Source organism: Pomacea canaliculata, linkage group LG1 (genome assembly GCF_003073045.1).
Source record: "Pomacea canaliculata isolate SZHN2017 linkage group LG1, ASM307304v1, whole genome shotgun sequence".
NCBI lineage: Eukaryota > Metazoa > Mollusca > Gastropoda > Architaenioglossa > Ampullariidae > Pomacea > Pomacea canaliculata.
The window spans coordinates 43,105,573-43,124,257 of NC_037590.1; the positions used below are offsets into that span (position 1 = coordinate 43,105,573).

The 18,685-nt window shown below is 43.5% G+C and overlaps 2 protein-coding genes across 2 annotated transcripts; one reads left to right on the plus strand and one right to left on the minus strand.

Annotated features, from left to right (window-relative positions):
* The first annotated feature begins 12,960 nt into the window (after positions 1-12,960).
* On the plus strand, positions 12,961-15,186 carry LOC112572921 (myb-related transcription factor, partner of profilin-like). The gene is made up of 4 exons (XM_025252916.1): positions 12,961-13,568; positions 13,983-14,051; positions 14,328-14,417; positions 14,737-15,186. The coding sequence occupies exons 1-4, from the start codon at positions 13,139-13,141 to the stop codon at positions 14,847-14,849; spliced, it is 702 nt and encodes a 233-aa protein (XP_025108701.1). The 5' UTR covers positions 12,961-13,138; the 3' UTR covers positions 14,850-15,186.
* On the minus strand, positions 14,143-17,968 carry LOC112561429 (putative nuclease HARBI1). The gene is made up of 7 exons (XM_025233929.1): positions 17,924-17,968; positions 17,497-17,676; positions 16,395-16,712; positions 16,155-16,234; positions 15,581-15,871; positions 15,251-15,446; positions 14,143-14,809 (listed from the first exon to the last, which is right to left on the minus strand). The coding sequence occupies exons 1-6, from the start codon at positions 17,966-17,968 to the stop codon at positions 15,260-15,262; spliced, it is 1,101 nt and encodes a 366-aa protein (XP_025089714.1). The 3' UTR covers positions 14,143-14,809; positions 15,251-15,259.
* Positions 17,969-18,685: the final 717 nt, after the last annotated feature.

The window sequence follows — 18,685 nt, forward strand, 5'->3', positions numbered from 1 at the left end:
TCTGGAGGACTGGAGGCAGAATGCCGAAAATTGTTTTTTAGTCTCCTTCATTAGAGGGCGTCTGGCTGCTTTACAGATGTCTTAAGCCGCGGATGCAGTGTTATCGTTCACACAATGCCAAGGGTCAGGAGGGCTGCGACTGGGGCCCTCGGGAAAGTCTCATGCAATGGCAGGAGGGAGGAAGATCACATTGTTTTCATGCTCGCTCGTTCGTCTGCTTGGTTATCAACATTTGCAGCTTTGCTACACGAATGTTCTCGTGTATTCTACTTGTGTAAAATAACTCCCTCGGCAGGTTCTATTGTCCTCGGTGTTCATTAGTAATAGATGAACCCAGAGTCAACTTTATGGCTCATTCTAAAAATTTATTTCCCGAGATTGTTGGAAGTTCCCATCAATATTCTGGTGTCTGTTTCTTTAAAAGTTAGAAAACGGATTATTTTTTCCACCGACCCTGTGTGCACTATTTTCCATGCATTTTGTGACTTGTGTAAAATTCGGTTGAGTCATAAAAAAATCTTACTTTTAAAAGCAGGAGATCATCGTGGCCTAGTTTATGTCATTTTATTGTGCCAAAAATCCAGTTTATTTGTTAAATAGAACCAGATTAAGAACTGAGGAAGCTCACACAGAGAGTTCCACATTACAGGGGAATAAATTCCAAACAGGTAATCGCGAATATTACATACTGAAAATATAACACAACAACACAACACCAGCTCTGTAGCCAAGTTTTTATTGTGGCCCTTTTTCATGAGTTCTGCCTCCGCCACAGCCTGAAACTAGTCTGCGCCATGGGTGTCACAACCACAATGACAGGAATATCAAAGTCAGTTACTGGACATTGGACTCTACACAAGCTGCCAATAGACCTGTTACATACCCTTGGTCAATGATTGTTTACCTCCTCGTTGTTATCCACGGGAGACGACTGCATCCTGTTAGGAGTTAGCTGTTCTTGTCAAATGGTTCAAAACTGGTTCGACGGTAAAATGCTTCCACTTAGTGCTGAAAGGAACGAGGAACGAAGAGGTGAGTTATCCCGGAGGTTGACCGGTGTAACAAGTCTTTCCAGCAGACAGGAGGACACACTTCTTCTGTAGAGGTCTTGGCATGTCAGGTCTGCAGAACTCTGTCTTTCAGGACAAGTCCTTTCGGCATTGTGTCTCGTGACAAGTCCTTGCTGTCGAGTATTTCATGACAAGTTTTTCCTGCAAAATGTCTCGCATGACATATTTCCAGTTCTTGCCTGGCTTGGGAAAAATTTTCAGTGGAGTGGCAGGCGTGACAAGTGTTTTCTGAATATTTTCTAGTAATGACATATCAGTGGGATTCTTGTATGGCGCAACATGTCTTTCCGGTATCTCGTCCGGTGTGACAAGTCTCTAAGTATCTAGTCTGGTGTGACAAGTCCTCCAGTATCGTCTGACGTGACCATGTCCTCGAATTTCGGCGAACGAATGAGCGATGCCATGGCGACGATGTCTCCGCGGAGACCTCCAGGCTCAGGGAAGTCCTGTCCGCGAGCACTCGTTCCCGTCGCCACACGCACCTACCGCGCGAAAACTCAGCCTCCGCTGTGGTCCAGCGCCATCTAGGGGCCGGCCAGCGATGCCCTACCCCCTTCCCCCACCCTATTCTCTCCCCTTGTTTCCCAGAAGCTGGACGTACCCCCCTTCTCACCCCTGGTGTCGCGGCCGGCGCGATCTGTTTCCTTGTTTTCCAGAGACTGTCGCTCCTCCGCACGCGATGCGCGGCATCTGCGCCCTCTGTCGGACGGCGCATGCGTGGAGCGCGCTAATAGAAGCCATTCATCTCGCGCCAGGCGTGACACGTTTACAGCTTGGTGACGTCATTAGGCCCCCCGCTCGTGCGAGTAGGTAACAAAGCTTCTGGATTTGTGGCTCCCCTTCGTCCGCACGAGGTGCTGGCCAATTTAGACTTTATTCGCGTTTGGGAATTTGTCGCTGAGGCCTGCTGGGTAGAGGGCGCTGCAGCGGCAGAGAGAAGTGAAGAGAGACTCACAAATGAGAGAAATGGATGAAAGCAAGGCGAGTAAAATCTGAGGCAGACAGAGAGAGGGCGTGGGGGGGGATAGGATCGACAGACAAACAACGGAGAGACAGAAATATAACAAGGAAGAAATAATGAAGGAAGAGACACAGTGAGGGAGTTACCTTGGTTCTGAGGAGAAACTTGAGTTAATTCCCCGTTTTCTATCGACTGACCATCTTCAATCTGGCGGGAGCAGCGCCCTGGGAGCAGTCAGGTCCACTCCAATATCTGGACGTCCCAATCCGCTTGGCCCAGTGTGCCGAGTGCTCGTCTGGACATATGTGTCATCTGTAATCGAAAAGTCGTTAGTACCATTCGACACTGGCCACTCGTCAGCTGCAGACCTCGAGACTAATCTGCCTCTCAAGTCTGGACCCAGAGCAAAACAGTCTCTGGCTGGGAATTTTTTTTTTACGACTGATTGCGGTTAGCTCATTGCGTGGACTACTTCCAAAATTTGAACAAGGAACAACCCCATTAGTAAAAAGACACTCACCTGTAAACATCCACCCGCTTAGAGCCTGTATGTAGGTGTAACCACATGCTAACACGGCCTCACCTTAGGGAATTCATCTAATGCGGCTTTCATTGAAGAGGATAATTTTGAGAAAGTGCAAAGTACAGGTAATCAATGTAGAGTTTTGCCCCAATCGCACAAAGAATTCGTCCTATTGGACACTGATGATTAAGAACAATGGTAATAAAAATAATGGTAGTGATAATGGCAGTAACAGTTACAATACAAAACAGTATTTTAATTATCTCTCTGAATCTTCTGTAGAAACACGGAACTGTCATTTTAATGGTCTATGACATTATTTAACTATCTTAAAAAATTGTAGATCATTTCCTCCGGCGCACACCTCACATACACCCTGTTTTCCTCCATGAATTCTTTATCGTCCTGTAAACATCTGATGTCTTGTAGGGCAAAGGGAATCTCCCTGATCCATGACCACACCCTGATTAAAATTAAAACCTAGTTCACGCATAATTAGAAACAGATAGCACACAAACACAACACTGCGCCTTGCCCCTTGAAATAAAATAATAAAAGCCTCGATCCTGATTCTGTGACAGATTAATGCCCTCAAAACTTCAGCAGATCTTCAAGATTAATTCCCTTTCAACAAACTCGTGTAGCGGGACCAATCTGGGCGGCAATATCTCAAGATATGTACAGAATCGATGGAAAGTTGCGCGACCTACCAAAAGAAATTTCAGGGAGAAGAAAGAGAGAAGTGTCAGAACGAACACGGGGGGAGGAGTGAGGCCACAGGGGGTCCAATGGCCCCCAACCATTTTTTGGCCCAGGGATGGGAGAAATGTAGACTGACCCCACTGGTGACGTATCACATGCAGAATGGACAGCGTACTCACGATCCGTCAAGCTCCGTGGAGAAAGTTTGTGTGCCAGTTGACCCTTGCTCCCAGTCTTGGGGGAGAGACAACTCGCAAGGCCAGGAGATGGGAAGCGGAAGTTGATGGATGGGAGAGGAAGATGGCGTATGTTTTATCAGGGTCATCGCGACCAGTGTTATCTAAGCATATTGAGGCGAGGATTGGTCGGGTGAGGACAGGAGGCGATGGGCTTTGGTGCCGAGGAGACTGGTCCCGCGGGACTCGACTCTGCGCCCGTCAGCGGCCTGCATGATAGAGAAGTTGGCGAAGGAGGGATGGGGAGCGCCGGGCAATTGTGGCCAGAGACTGGCATGTCAGGAAGGAGAATGGACGGAGCGTGGCCAGCGCCACCGTGCGGTGTATGGAGATGAGAGATGAACCGATAGCGGTGTGCCTTATAACAGATGTCAAGATAAAAAAAAGACAAATAATCATCGTCATTCTCATCTTTATCAGATGATGATGATGATGATGATGATGATGATGATGACGACGACGATAACGACGACGACGACGAATGTTTTCCGCAGGCAAAAAGAAAAACAAGGCGAGGAAAAGAAGAAAAAAAAACAGACACTGACAGATGTAGATGAAGAGACTCGAACCATCAATCACCAAACTTACAAACTTCTCTCTTCGGAAGGCTTGATGCCTCCACCTGTCAGCAGACTGTTATTATTTGTGTTTATGAGTTGGAGTTTTTAAGAGGGTGGATGAGATTTGTTATGAAATCTCTGGGTCACTGTATGGACGCGAATGTTAAAGGTTTACACCACTAAAACACCAAGATGGCGGCTTTTCTCTATTATCGCGACGAAAGATATAATGAACAAAAAAGAGATTCCCGAAAAGTTGTGACAAAGACTTTGCTGAGAGGAAATAACTTAGTTTTACACCAATCGTCTTCGTCGTCGTCATTATCATGATCATTATCTCCATCATAGCCGTCGTCCTCATCTAAATTGTAGTCCTTCATCCTCGCTTGTTTTGTTTGTGATCTCTACCCCAGACATTTTCTTCTTGGAGGCAGCTTCCGGAAACCACAGCCGCCCATGTAACGGAAATAAAAATGGCTGCACAGATGGACAAGATAGCGGGATGTTTATGCCAGCGTCCAGCAAGGTCCATTGCCTGGAATTTACTGCTCAAAACATGTCCCGGCAAACGTGCTTATAGGGCCCCGCGGGGGGATAACGACAAATTAACAAGCTATTATACAGCTGTTTCATTAGTCTTTTGTGTCAGTCTTCAGTTCATTGGCCTCACACCCACTCACACACTCTATCTCTCCATCCATCCATTTTTTTTTCTCTCTCTCTCTCTCGCTCTCTCACACACATCCTCCCTAGAAATAATACAAATTTCATTAGGTTTTTTTTTTATTCCAGTCTGGTCCCTTCTGTGATTTAAAAACAAAATTTTAGAAATATATAAACAAATTTATTAACAGATAAGAATAAAGAAATTTAAAAGCAAATAAGAAAGAAACAAAAATAAAAACCCAGCAAGATATAAATGTGGAGAAAACACAAGAGCTGTTTGCCATGTCGGTCTCTTTGGACCCAGCACTTTTCTGCCTGGGGTTGAGTCAGTGAAATTTTCTGATTCTGGAGTTCACAGGGGTTGTTCAGGTGCGAATACGTAAATCTTACATGAATCATCTTTCCATCAGAAGACGGGAAGGTCTGATTTCGTCCTGCAGTCGCCTCTGTTTCCGCCAACTGCTCCTCCGTCCCATTGCAAAATGTACCTCCCCTGGTCTTACCCCTAACGCCCTCTGTTGGTGATGCTGTTGTTATTTGTTATTACTTTTTTTGCACAAATACAGAAAATAGAGACATGTATATAAGAAATAAATCTGATACACTGTATGTCACTTCACAATTTTCTTTCTCCCCGCTGACGGGTATAGTTTGTGTTTGTGGGGTGGAAGCAGACATCTAAATGTAAGACCATCTAAATTTTGTTCTCAAGTACTTTGTATCGCGTCTGCTGATTAGTAGCAACAACGGTTCTATCATTGATGTGTGTAGGTGGACTGCTGTCTGTCTGCTGAGACCAATGCTTAGCCTCTTGCCAAGTTCTCTGCTGTTAGTCTCGGCGAGCCGTAACAATGAATGTGACTAAACCGGAAGCTCTGTACAAACCTGCCTCGTTTTAGTTGTTAATTGGAAAAAATGGTCCGCCGACAATCCAGTAATACAAGTTTGTGGTTCTGCTCCAAGTAAAGGTGAGAAGGGTGAAGATCACAGGTACACAAACAATGTTGCCCGCAAGCGCTGAAATGAACTCAGTGTTCATCTTCAAGCTGGAATGCCATCTGTGATGAACACTGACCACAGCAGTCTTTGGGGTAACCACGAGGTTCGAATCCTGAGTCGCTGTGGTCACAGATATGTCACGTGCTTGGTTGGCATGGTGACGTGCTTGGTTAAAGAGTCTTCGTAATTATATTTGTAATTATGAGACTTTGCATTGCACAGTTTTAGAAACTCCCATGGAGAGAAATTGTCAAAGAAAGTAATCTGTCCAGTTTGGATCCTTTGCTACGTGTTATACCACGAAGAATACCTGCAACTGATTGGCTAAACACCATGAACTCTTCTCGTGGGTCAAACAAGAAAAAGAAAACTAAGATGCATAAGTATATTTAAACATGTATAACTGTATGTTCCTATGTGTATGAATGTATTTGTCTATATGAAGATATTGTCAATACATTCTCCAAATACAGTCTTTAATGAATAAATAAATATATTTGATTTGGCAATGAGAAATAAAAAATTGTGGAGGAAAATAGGATTTCAGCTACTGTCAGATGTCTTCACGCCTCAGTCAGCATGTGCGACATGGGAGCCGCCATTGTGTGCAACACGTCCACCCGGTGGACACCAATACAGTTCACGTTTCATGTTCGCTTCCTGCCGGCCATTTCTAGTTGCCTTTTGCTTTTCACTTTTTCGTTTCTTTCATTTTTCAATTGTCTGATAACGATAAAAAATCTGAGCTATTTGTAGCGGCCAAAGGGTCTTGGCAGGACTTTTATTTTGTGAATCCTTTCTACTGGTGTGGGTTGTGGGATGTTTGTTACACTCAATAACCCGCGCAAATGTAATTATGAGATCATTTGAGATCATTTAATTTGAAACCAGTTTAGTTACAGAATCGCTGCACAGCGCGGATTTTCTCTTCTCTTCTTTCAGTGTCTTTCTCTTCATAAAAATGCCCTCAGTGATGTGAAAATAAAAGAAGGAAATGGGAGACAAATACAGAAAATAAAGAACCGAAAAAAAATTGAAAGAAAGAAGAGAAAGAGTGAACGAAATGTACAAAAAATAAAAGAAAACAAACAACCAAAATCTCGCCTACAAAGGTCTAAATCTTACATATTTTCTCTGACATTAAAGATGGAAGAGACCGAGGAACTGCAGAGAACATCGTCGGTGAGTCGGCACAAGTCCTACCTCGACACTGGACACTACCCAGGGTGTCATCTTCTCACTTTTCTCATTTTCTGTCCTAGAAAGAGTCTGTCGGTTTGAGGGGCAAGGAAAAGTTACAGCGAATGCCAGAGAAAAGTAGTGTGTCACTGCCAGACCGCCGGACAACGGTGCCACAGCCAGACGCCGAGTGCAGATGCAGCGAATCAAGCGAGGGCTGCGGGAACAGCAAAGTAGAGCGTAGCTTCCACCAAAGGAACAAACAAAACTTCATTACTTAGCCACCGATCTAATCTTGGGCGTGTCGGCCCTGCCAGGCGCTTTCCCCGCCGTCCTTTGACCCTCCTCCATTCATCACTGGCGCCCAGCAATTTCACAACTGTCCCCCCTCGCCGTCCTGCACGTGTCAACCGCTCTACGCATGCGTCGAGTCGTCATAAACTGACGCATGCGCACGGCGCTCATAAATTCACGCGCTTTTCAAAAAGTCGGGTCCTGCGGCTGTTAAAAATGTGGCCCGAGTGGAGAGTGCCGGGGATGGCCGCTTGACGAGGCAGTGAGCGGCCGGCCAGACAAACGTTGTCCGTCGGTATCAATCGCAATTTTCACGGGGGGAGGAGGTGATGCGGAGGGGTGAGAGTTCACGGACGTAACGGTTATAGTGGGGAATGGCCCCTGAGAGGGTTAGAAAAAAGAGAAAATCGTAGTCTTTATTATCAGCAGTGGAAAATATATTCTTAATAAAGAAATTAGTACCAGACATTTCCCGTAGCGCCCACGTAGTCAACAGAGGATGCTTATTCAGACGAATGTGTCAGCGATACTTATTCCTACTGAGGGCTACTCACCAAGATTTTAGTGTGACTACGTAACACTCATCCTCTACTGCCTCATTTCTCCTCCAAGTACTGCTTTTACTGCTTGCCTGCTTTCTGTCTTTCTTCATTCTGATAATCTCAAACCATAAACTCCAGTCTGCCCTTGCTGCTTTCACATTCTTCTCTCTTGAAATGTTTCCAAAGTCACCTGTCACATGACATCACTGACATCGCTCTGCCACATCCATGCGCTTTCCAGGTGTACATCATCATCTTCATCATCATCATCATCATCCTTTTAGCAAAGTTAATTAAAAAAAAAACTTTTCTATATATAGCTAGTTCTCTTAAATAAAAGTGAGACAAATTTAATAGGTCAAGTATTTTGGATGTAAGAAATGCATATCGCTCTTATCACTATTAATTCTACACACTGTCCAGAAGTAATTGAATTAATGTTAAAGGAAGTGTTTTTTCAGGGACGCTTACTGACGTCCCCTTGGGGCAGAGTGCTTTCCCTTTAGCCGCCATGCAGCTCAACTCCCAGGATGCTTTACGGGCTGGATGGTCAAGTCCACGTCATCCCCCAGCACTGTAAAGAGCGAGAAACGTGTCCATCAAATTATCAAATGAAAGGAAATGGCATTAGCCTGTAAAACAACGGCTTGTGCGCACATTTTCGCCGAGAGCATGGACATCTTCTCTCGGACAACCTCTTGAATGCAAATCCAAATCGAGCAAGAGTTGGTCGTTAGACATTCCATTTTCATTTTGCAAAAGTGAACATGCAGACAGACCAAAAACCTGTAAATAACAGTTTATGCAAATAGTAATGGCCTAATGAGACAGGCGACAAGCAAAACGAGGCCGTGACAAATAAAGCCGAGGTCAAAGGGCTCATAGAAAACTCAACAGTTGTAAAATCAAAAGCGGCATCTCCTCGCCTCGCCTCCGCAGCCAGTTTGAACTCTGCAGCAGAGGCGCCGGGCGGCTGGCGGAATACAAATTGATGCAGAAACCTCGTAAAACCTTGAAAACTAAAGGCAGCCATTAGAAGGAGTCGGGCGGGTATGTATTTTGCCCCCGGAATTATCCACGAGCGAAGCATGATAGATCTTGGGACGTCTGCTCAAATCGAATCAACCGCCGGCCCCCACGTTCCGTTGCTGCCGCCGTCCCGCTGGTGGACTCCGGGACAGGAGAGCTCCGGCCGCCATGGCAGCAGCGGCGGAGGGTTCGGGCCCGGCCCTGCCTTGACTCCAATCTCAATTAGTCGCCAGCAGTCGCTAAGTGTCGGCATTATGAATGGCCAGACTAATTAAGGCTGACGTTAACTGCTGGTTTTATACCGCGCGCTATTTCTCACAACACTCGCTCTTCTCAAGATTGTGCTTGTGGCGGCCGTAATGCGATTTAGTCTTTCTCCGGGAGTATCGCAAATATTTCGAAAGTTTTCCACATGGTAAATCGTTAACCTTCTCCAACTGTGCACGGTGAACCCCGTGGCGGCAAAAGGCGAGCCCGCGTGTTTGTCTTTGTGCCGCGCTTCTCTGCTCGGCCCTTCACGATGCAAATTGAGGAGAAAATGCCAGGGAGGATCAGCCGGGTGGTGCGACTAATCTCATTACACCCTACACACATCGCTTTGTGTTCCAGTCGCAGTTTCCTTATCGTCGTCAGTCTCCTCCACTCGTGGCTAACGTCGATGGACGGCGCTCGCGATTTTTGCCAGCGCAAACATTGGAGTCTTTTGTATTGACCACCAAGACAAGCAGCCATTACAGCCTCGTTATCGGTGTGCGCTTCGATCGCTCTTCCGCGCGCGTGATTTTCATATTGACTCTGTATCTTATTTCTTCTTTCATCCTCCGTCAGTACTTTCAACTCCTTTCTTCCTTCTCTCCGCCTTAATAAGTGTTTAAACAGTAGGGAGAGTAAGAGAAGAAAATGTTTGTGTGCGCTGCAACATTATTCTGTCCTTCCCACTCGCTCTCTTTATTCCTCACTTTCCCTCTATTTTCGCAAGAGCAGCGAATAGAAGTTTAAGTGGTTCACCGTGCCTAGGTTATAACAGGTGGAAGGTGAAAGAATTTGTCCCAGCCAACTCCTTCCTGGAGGCGACTATGTTTTTCGCACGATGTTCTGGCACTGACCTTTTCTACGAAAACGCGAACATCTCAGTGTTATTGCCGACAATGAAGCCTTGACTTCAACCAAGCTTTCATCTATTCACTCTACCAAAACAAAAACATGCACATAAACCCCACCCCAAACCCTAAACCTAAGCTAAATACCAGTGTGTCCTTTTCCCGCTTGTCAAGTTTACAAATAAAAAAAAAAAGCCACAAGCTCTATATAACAATAAAAATGACTAAATATAAAAACGTGAATAATAAAGAAAAAAAGTATCCGAAAGTAAAATCGAACCTGGAACCTTCAGATTAAAACCCGTTCCATGGAGTCATGCTGTAGCCGCTTTAGTCAAAGTAGCCAGCAGCTAATTAATGTCTGGAAGTACCACGTGTTGATACAAGCACCAACTACAAGCTAGGCATCGTATGTGCATGAAATGTGGTGGGAAAAAAATATTCACTTCCGGGATAAATCCGCTAACTATTGCTGCTGAGTGAACAGTGAACAATCACAAGTGCGAGGTACTCGAAACTTTCAAAGACGAGTGAACGGTCCAGAGCTCCTGGTGTACACCCTATCCCCCCTACTCTCTCTCTCACACACACACGTAGAGACTTAAATATAAAGAGACATGCAGACACACAATACACGTATATACACAATACACAGACACAGTTGGATGAATAAAGTTGAGTGTGTATGTGTACATGTATGTGTTGATGTGTACACATGTATGTGTACATAGATGTGGAAGGTGAGGCAGTGGATGTGTGCAGGATACAATGGACTTTGGTGAAACTATCGCTGATAACCTCAACTTTCAGGAGTTATCAGGTGGAATTAAACAAAACAATTGATAGAATGTTTTTATTTATTTTAAAACTGTGATCCGTGATTTGCAAAAAGTTTATGATGATGTCTGTAGTTTTGGTTTTTTATTCTCTATTTTCAAGATGTGATTCCATTTGTCTGTAGGTTTCTCCCTGTCTTTCTCTCTGTGTCTCTCTCTTGTTCTCTGTCTCTCTCTTGTTCTCTGTTTCTCTCTGTCTCTCTCTCTGTGCTGTGACTGACAACCTTCTCGCTCTGTCAGCGTGCAGTTGATGTTTTCAGACTCTCCTCCGCTTCAGCTGCAAGTGGATGGAAACAGAAATCGAATTAAATGAAAACGAAATATTTCTGCGTAATCGATTTTCGCAAAAACCATTTTCCTAATTAGTTCCAGTCAAACGCTCATCTTAAGCATATTTATCAAATCGGCGACTTGTTTGGCTACAAGTGTATGCCCCCCTAACCCCCCCGCTTGCTGCTGCTGGTGCCCACCGCCACTTCAAGATGAACTTGTCCATTGTCTCCCCACCGCCTCCGGCCCTTGAGAAACAATGTTAGTTTGAAATAGCGCTCGCCCACCAAGTTTATATCTGCAATTATGACTGATTGCTGGAAGTTATGGCTTGATAATTGACCCTCCTCTAGCCTGGGCTAGACCCTTTCCCAGTTAACCACTTCCTCGCCTGTGAGAGCCAGAGGTGAAGGGTGGGGGTGAGAGTGGGGTGGGGTGGGGGTGAGAGTGGGGTGGAGGTGAGTGAGGTGGGGGTGAGAGTGGGGTGGGGCGAGAGTGGGGTGGGTGAGAGTGGGGTGGGGTAGTGAGTGGGGTGTGATGAGCCTTTGTGCCCATTGGAGTGAACGGCGGAGTCTGGGGGTGTCATACCTGGCATGGTGCTTAGAGTGTCACACTTGACACATATCACCAGACACACACAGTCCTACGGACATCACCACACACAATGCTAAAGACACCACTGCTGACCATGAAACTCGGGGGTGTGTGGATGTTGAGGCTAACCCTTGTTCCTCCAAGGACCATTTTAATATTAATGACATCTTTGGCGGGTCATACACAATTATCACAGCCTGCAGTATGACATCAAGCTGTAGCTCCCCCCACCCCCACAGTGTGTTCACACGTTGACAACATGTACAACCCCAGCCTGGCACTGCTGAGTCACCACAATCCACCTCTTGTAATTAGATGAACGAAAACTATGCTCTGCCATGATGACAAGCATCGCCAAATAACTGTTTGAAGTCTGTAAAGTATCTGTTATGATTAAAAAGTTCTTAAAGAACAATATACATTAGCAAAGCTTCTTTTTCCTGGTGCACCATTTTCTGTTTCCGGTTATGTGAAAGTACAGTAATAATAATCATTATCAAGACTATTTAATATACACATTCACCTCATGTGATGGAGGAGTTCATGGCTTACAATTGACACACAGGCTAAACACACAGACATGCTTGCAAACGCACTAATAAACTCAAAACTTGAAACGAATTTTTACCAGCCAAAGCTTTTTCATTTGCTCATCCTTTAGAAATCCATGAAAGTATAATACTGGACACTTGGAGGCATACTGCACTCTTTTGATGTTCACAATCGACCGCAAAACAGTTTCACAATATCTTACAATTTTAAGAAATGATGGCAAAACAAAAACTCCCATTGTTTGGAATTTTAAAAAGCCAGATGGACACCCAGATGCAGGTATGTATGCAAAATGAATAATTATTTTAAAAGAAGTATGTACTAGCACGCCAACAAATCACTCTTTCTCAAGTCCACACACCTGTCCCCGTGAGAATTAAAGAAACCTTTTTTTTTTTAATCGTTGATAGCAAAATGTAAACCACAACAAGAATTTCTAATTCCGCAAGTTAAAAACAAAAGTACATCCAACATAAGACCCTTCGGAGCAGCTTCATCCAAATATACGGAGAAAGACAAGTTGCCACACGAACACCAACACAAAAATCCTGTGAGAAACCACAGAACTACAGAAACATTAGTCTCTTCAGTCAGATGTAGACATCTAGAGAAAACAAAAGCGAGAGAACTTTCATCAAACACTTCTTTCAATGACCTATAGTTGCATCTGCATGTTCCCTCAGACCTCTACTTATCATAAAAGTGTAAGAAAGTTCTCCCGTTCCCTTTTTCCGCCTTTCTATCTCACCCCTCCCCTCTCAACCCCAACCCCAATCAAGCAACACCACCTTTCATTGCGAGTCTCCCGAAGACAAACCGCAGGAGGAGGTCAGGTGAGAGGCGGCAGGCCCCGTAAGCAAGAAACACCGTTAGCCAATCGTAGCGATAGAGCCTTTCGGTCCGAAAGCTATAGCAGCGATAGTCTCCCAACTAACGTGGTAAGCAGGGACACGCCGATAGAGCTCCACTAGCTTTCGGCGCGGGAAGGCAGTTCTATAAATAGCTTCCGAGGAGGCCCGATTTTCATGCGTTACTGCGCATGTGTTTGTTTTGAAAGAAGCGTGTTTCCTTTTCCTCCTCGACCCTGTAGTTGCCGAGAAATGGAAGCAAAGCGTCTGCGCAAATCAAATTTCAGTGAAATGGAAATCAAAATATTGCTTCATGAGATATCCATGGAGAGTGAACTTCTTTCCAGCTGTTTTTCCAATAAAGTAACGTTGCAGAAAAAACAAGAAATCTGGAAAAACATTGCAGCCAAAGTGTCAGCATGTGGGGTGGCCGTTCGGACGGTTGCAGAGATAAAAGATAAATGGGGTCTCCTGAAGCGAACAACACTTCAAAAAAAAAGGGATGCATATAAAACAGGTGGTGGCAAGGGAATGCCACCACCTGAATACGAAGATACTGTTGTTGCCATCCTTGGCAACAACACTAGTCTGATCAATGGTATTGCAGGTAAGTGACACACTAATTAACTGGCTATAAAAGTATATATAAAAGTAACTGACAGAATAATTGTCCTTATGTTTATAGGCTACTTCTGGACTGGGTACTTATTTATATTTTTTATGAATTTATAAAATTATGATAAAATGTGATTATGTTTGCAAATCAACTGGATGTAGGGAGGGAAGCAGTGAAAAATAGGCTGTGCTTTGGATGTTTAAATCACACTTATATTTGTTAATCATTCAAGCTTTACATTCTTGGTAAGTGGTGACACAGCACCACAGGGTTAAAATGGGTTGGTTTAACCTTGCCTCAAATGCAACCATTATTTTGGTCTCATTTATTGTTTGTACATCAGCTATATGCTTATTGATCAATGATCAAATTAAGTACAATTTTTAAAACATGTTTTGTTCCCAGGGAATGCTACAGATTCGTTTGTGGCAGGATTAGAAGAAACCCAGCCTTCAGTCTCAAAGAGTGAAGGAGGTAAGCATGCTGAATGAATTCATGTTTCATGGTGGCTCTACTGTGAAGTTTGTGCGCAATGCTACCAACTCAATAAATAATAGACAATATCTTAAAATTTACATCGTGAAATTTATTTTACACTCAGTCACAATCACACATTTTAAAACAAAAGCAAAATGAAATGTGAATAATTTACAGTATACAAGAAGAGATAAAAGTGTGAAAGGGAAAGACAAGGCTAATGGTGCAGTATGTGAATTCGCATAATTTCAAAATATTGCTTGGATTTTGCAGTGACAGAGGAAATAACTCAAAGTGTGAGACCCCTGACAACAGAATCTGCACCCTGCTTAAACAACAGTTTGACTTGCAACAAAGAAAATGGTAATTTTTATTTTAAGTAAAATGTTGAATGTTTTGTTATTCTTGTCAACTTATATGATTTTCAGGAAAATTGATAGTTACATTCAATTTTCTTTGGCACATATTTGTAGTCTATAATTGCATCCACACACAAATATATATATACATCTAAATGATATTTACAGTCAATTCTTGCAAGACTGATATTTTTCTGCCATGTTACACTAAATCTGTGGATAACATCACTTCTTTTTAAAATATTATTGATGTATGTGCAGAAATCTAATTGCCACTCTTGCGACCATCATTGAGTATATAATTTTTTTTTGCTCTGCCCCAGAGTTTTCAAGTCCCTCCACATCATTGGCAGACCTATACCCGTCAACACCACTGTCCATGGACAACCGGGAAACCTTTGGAATAAAAAAAAAAAAGAGTCAGCAAAGGAGATGAGAGCAACAACTCACGAAAAAATATTTGAAAGAACGAACAGCAGAGTCTTTACTACGGCAACAAAAAATAGGACTACAAATAAAAAAACTTGAACTGGAAGTCTGGCTGCTGGAAGCTGAAAAAAGAAAGATAGAGAAAGAGATGAATGATAATTAAGCTGTACTGCCAGTGTGTGCATTTTTTATATATTGGAGTGGATGTGTATGCAGTTTAATTTTTTTTTTTTTTTGAATTATGTCCTTGTTCTTAGAATGTGCATCTCTAAATCTGTTGTTTATGTGGTGTATATTTGTTTTTTTAATCTTGTCTAGAAATAAAAGATGTCATAAGCACCAAAGTTTCTTAATGGTTTTTCTTGTCTGTGCCTTAATAGTATGTGCTACATTCTGTGTCACACTTACTTTGTTTCTTTACTGGTGTGCAAGAAATGCAATCAGCCTATTGCGGGCAACTTTCCCAGCAGCAACTCTTGCTCTCTCCTGTGCTTGCATATTGTATCTCCTCTCTACAAGGTTTTCATCTGCACCATGGTTTTCATCTGCACCATTATCATCAGTATCATCTTCTTCATCATCTGGGTCTGGCAGAGCTAGAAACCTGAACAAAATGTCAAAAGCAATTTGGAAGTTAATAGAACATCTCATCCATCATCCCTTATAAAAATGAGGTAAAAATGATATACAGATTTTGTCAGCTATACCACAATATTCAACAAAAGAATGTTCACAAACCTGGCACGATTGTGCAGAATGAAGCACACTACGATTATTTCACTTGCTCTCTCTGGAGACACCCGTAATCCAGTACGTAAGCAGTGCCACCTCCTCTTTGCAACACCAATGCTTCTTTCCACTGTGCAGCGTGCCTGTCTGTGGAGTTCATTATAAATTCTCTCTTCTGGAGTGTCTGGGTTTAAAACAGGGGTCATTAGCCAGTCCCTTAGCATATACCCACTGTCTCCAAGAAGATGTCCCCTTAGAGGTGGCTGATTACTTTCCATGGCATCATAGAATGGTGACTCTCTACAAAAAAATATTTTTATCTCTATCAAAGAAATAACATTGGCATTTTGTATTACATGGGATATTTAAACATGACATTACATGGGATTTTAGTAATTGTGGTTGTACATAAAGCTGCTGCAAGCAGTGGCATTTGCAGCTGTCTCCTAAATATGCATACATGAATAATGATACCATCTTGTATGAGTTTAGGGCTGAGTGAGAAATTCTTTGACATCATAAGAGTTAAACACATGACTGTGTGTTGTTGCTGCAGTCTGAGGAAAATACAACAAATGTTTACCTTAGGATGCGGGCATCATGAACACTACCAGGCCACTTGGCAACAATGTTGAAAAAGATTAAATCAGCATCACAAATAACCTATACACAAAAAGAAAAATAGTGTAAGGCAACACAATCACCAATCATCTACTTTTCATCCGAGTAACATGGTCAGTATGCAGCACTCTTTTTTAACTTCCTGAGTATTGTATTGATACATGTACTGCTCAAGTGCACATATTCAGTGTACAACACTTACCTGTACATTGATGGAATGGTATCCCTTGCGATTTACATATTCATGTTCGTTTCTTGCAGTGCCAGGGGACTGAATAGGAATTTGTGTCCCATCAATGCATCCAAGGACATTTGGGATGTGATGTCTTTGAAAGAATTTTTCTTTCGTTAGCTGACTTTCTTCTGCATTTGGTAGTCTGATTTTCTGTGGCAGTGTTCTTAAAATGGCCTGTGTGACCCGCCTTATGGTCCTACTTGCTGTGGTTTGATGCACTCCAATTAGTTCACCACAGACATCATGGAAAGAGCCTGTGGCATAGAATCGGAGTGCCAACAAAACCTGCAACGGTTATTCAGAACTTGGCAATACAAAACAGCATGTGGGTTACAGTACAAAGCCCCAGCACACACACACACCCCTTGCAACAGGTATTCAGAAAAAAAAATGAAAAAAAAATATGGGTTACAGTACAAAGCCCCAGCACACACACACACACCTTGCAACAGGTATTCAGAAGTGAGATGCAATGCAAAATTTAAAAAAATGTGGGTTACAGTACAAAGCCTCAGCACACACACCCCTTGCAACAGGTATTCAGAAGGGAGATGCAATGCAAACTAAAAATTTGTGGGTTACAGTACAAAGCCTCAGCACACACACACACCCCTTGCAACAGGTATTCAGAAGTGGGATGCAATGAAAAAAAAATGTGGGTTAGAGTACAAAGCCTCAAAACAAACACACACACCCTGCAACAGGTATTCAGAAGTGAGATGCAATGAAAAAAAAATGTGGTTAGAGTACAAAGCCTCAAAAAAAAAAAAAAACACACACACCTGCAACAGGTATTCAGAAGTGAGATGCAATGCAAACTAAAAATTTGTGGGTTACAGTACAAAGTCTCCACACTCTCTCAAACAAGGTAAAGCCTGTGTCAAATTCTAGAAGATTCGACTGTCATATTGCAGTCATGTTAGTCTGCTCTATACCTAAGCTAGGATGTCAATTTTTCCCTTTTTAAATTTAAAATATTATTTAAAAAGCAACTAATCACTGCTAAAATCAAATATACAAGAAGCTGAACGAGTTTTATTAGTAGCGTAGTAACTGATTTATTCAGTACCTGTAACACTGGAGAAAGCGCCCCACGCCGATTTGATAATTCGACTGCTGCTGCAATCTCATCAGTCAGTTGCAAAATATGTAGTCTTGTAAATCTAAATTTCTTATAGAGTTCTTCGTCATTGTACCGGTCGAGGGATGATTTCTGTCCGAAAAACACGTTTCTCGGCGCAAACGTCGTCTAACACGATTCAATACAATCCAATCCGCCATCTTGTGCTTTCGGTACGATAGCGAGCTAATGGAGGGGTTGAGGCTCCGTTAGCCGTAGAGCTACGATAGCCGGCTATCGGCGGTCCCTGCTTGCGAATTTTCCCGCGCTATCGTGACGAAAGGGATATCGTACCTTTAGCGGCGCTATCGGTGCTCCCTGCTTACGGGGCCAGGTCGCACGAGACACGTTCAAGTCCCGTTAGTTGCGGCCTCACAAAAGCTCCAGACCACCTTTCCCCACCGCCATATGTGATCACCATGCTTGGGTGCGTGTTAGCCAATTAAAATCCGCCTCGCAAATTAGGGTAGGTCACGTGGGCGCGCGTGCCATGCGTCACCATACCCGTCTGCTTGGTTTCTGGCTCGGCAAGCGATGAGTTCAGGATAAGTCCTACGATGAGTTCAGCATTAAAAAACTTGAAATGAATGCAGTGTGAGCTAAGGCTTCTAAACGCTGAATTCATTTTAGTCTTTAATTTGCTTTCCGTACAGAAAAGTTAGACACTTAACTAACACGTGGTTAGTATTCAGAATGCAGCTAACAAGACAACAAGCGGATTGTTTTCGTTCACCTCTGTCCTCTTGCAAATATTTTAACAGAGTCAACATTTCCAACTTATCCTTTTAATTTAGGCTCCCACGCCATTTCTGAAGAATTCAATTCGTGATGTGAAATAAGCAACACGCTATTGGTACGATTTGTTTGCAGAGCAAGGAGGGACCGAGAGGCAGTCAAAGAGTTATTTTGGGGAAGATGCCCCGAGCGAGAAGCGGGTGGCTGACAACCTGCTCACGTCGACGGGAAACACGCGGCTTCCCCTGGAGTACCTGTCTGCACTTCGCGTGGAGAGTGTGGCGAGGGCTTGTATCGGGGAACCGTTGGAAATCCATTATTTTCTCATTTCATGCCCTGCCGACCCGTCGACACCAAACCTGCGCTAACTGCTCTGCGCATGCGCTGTGACTCACGCTCGGCA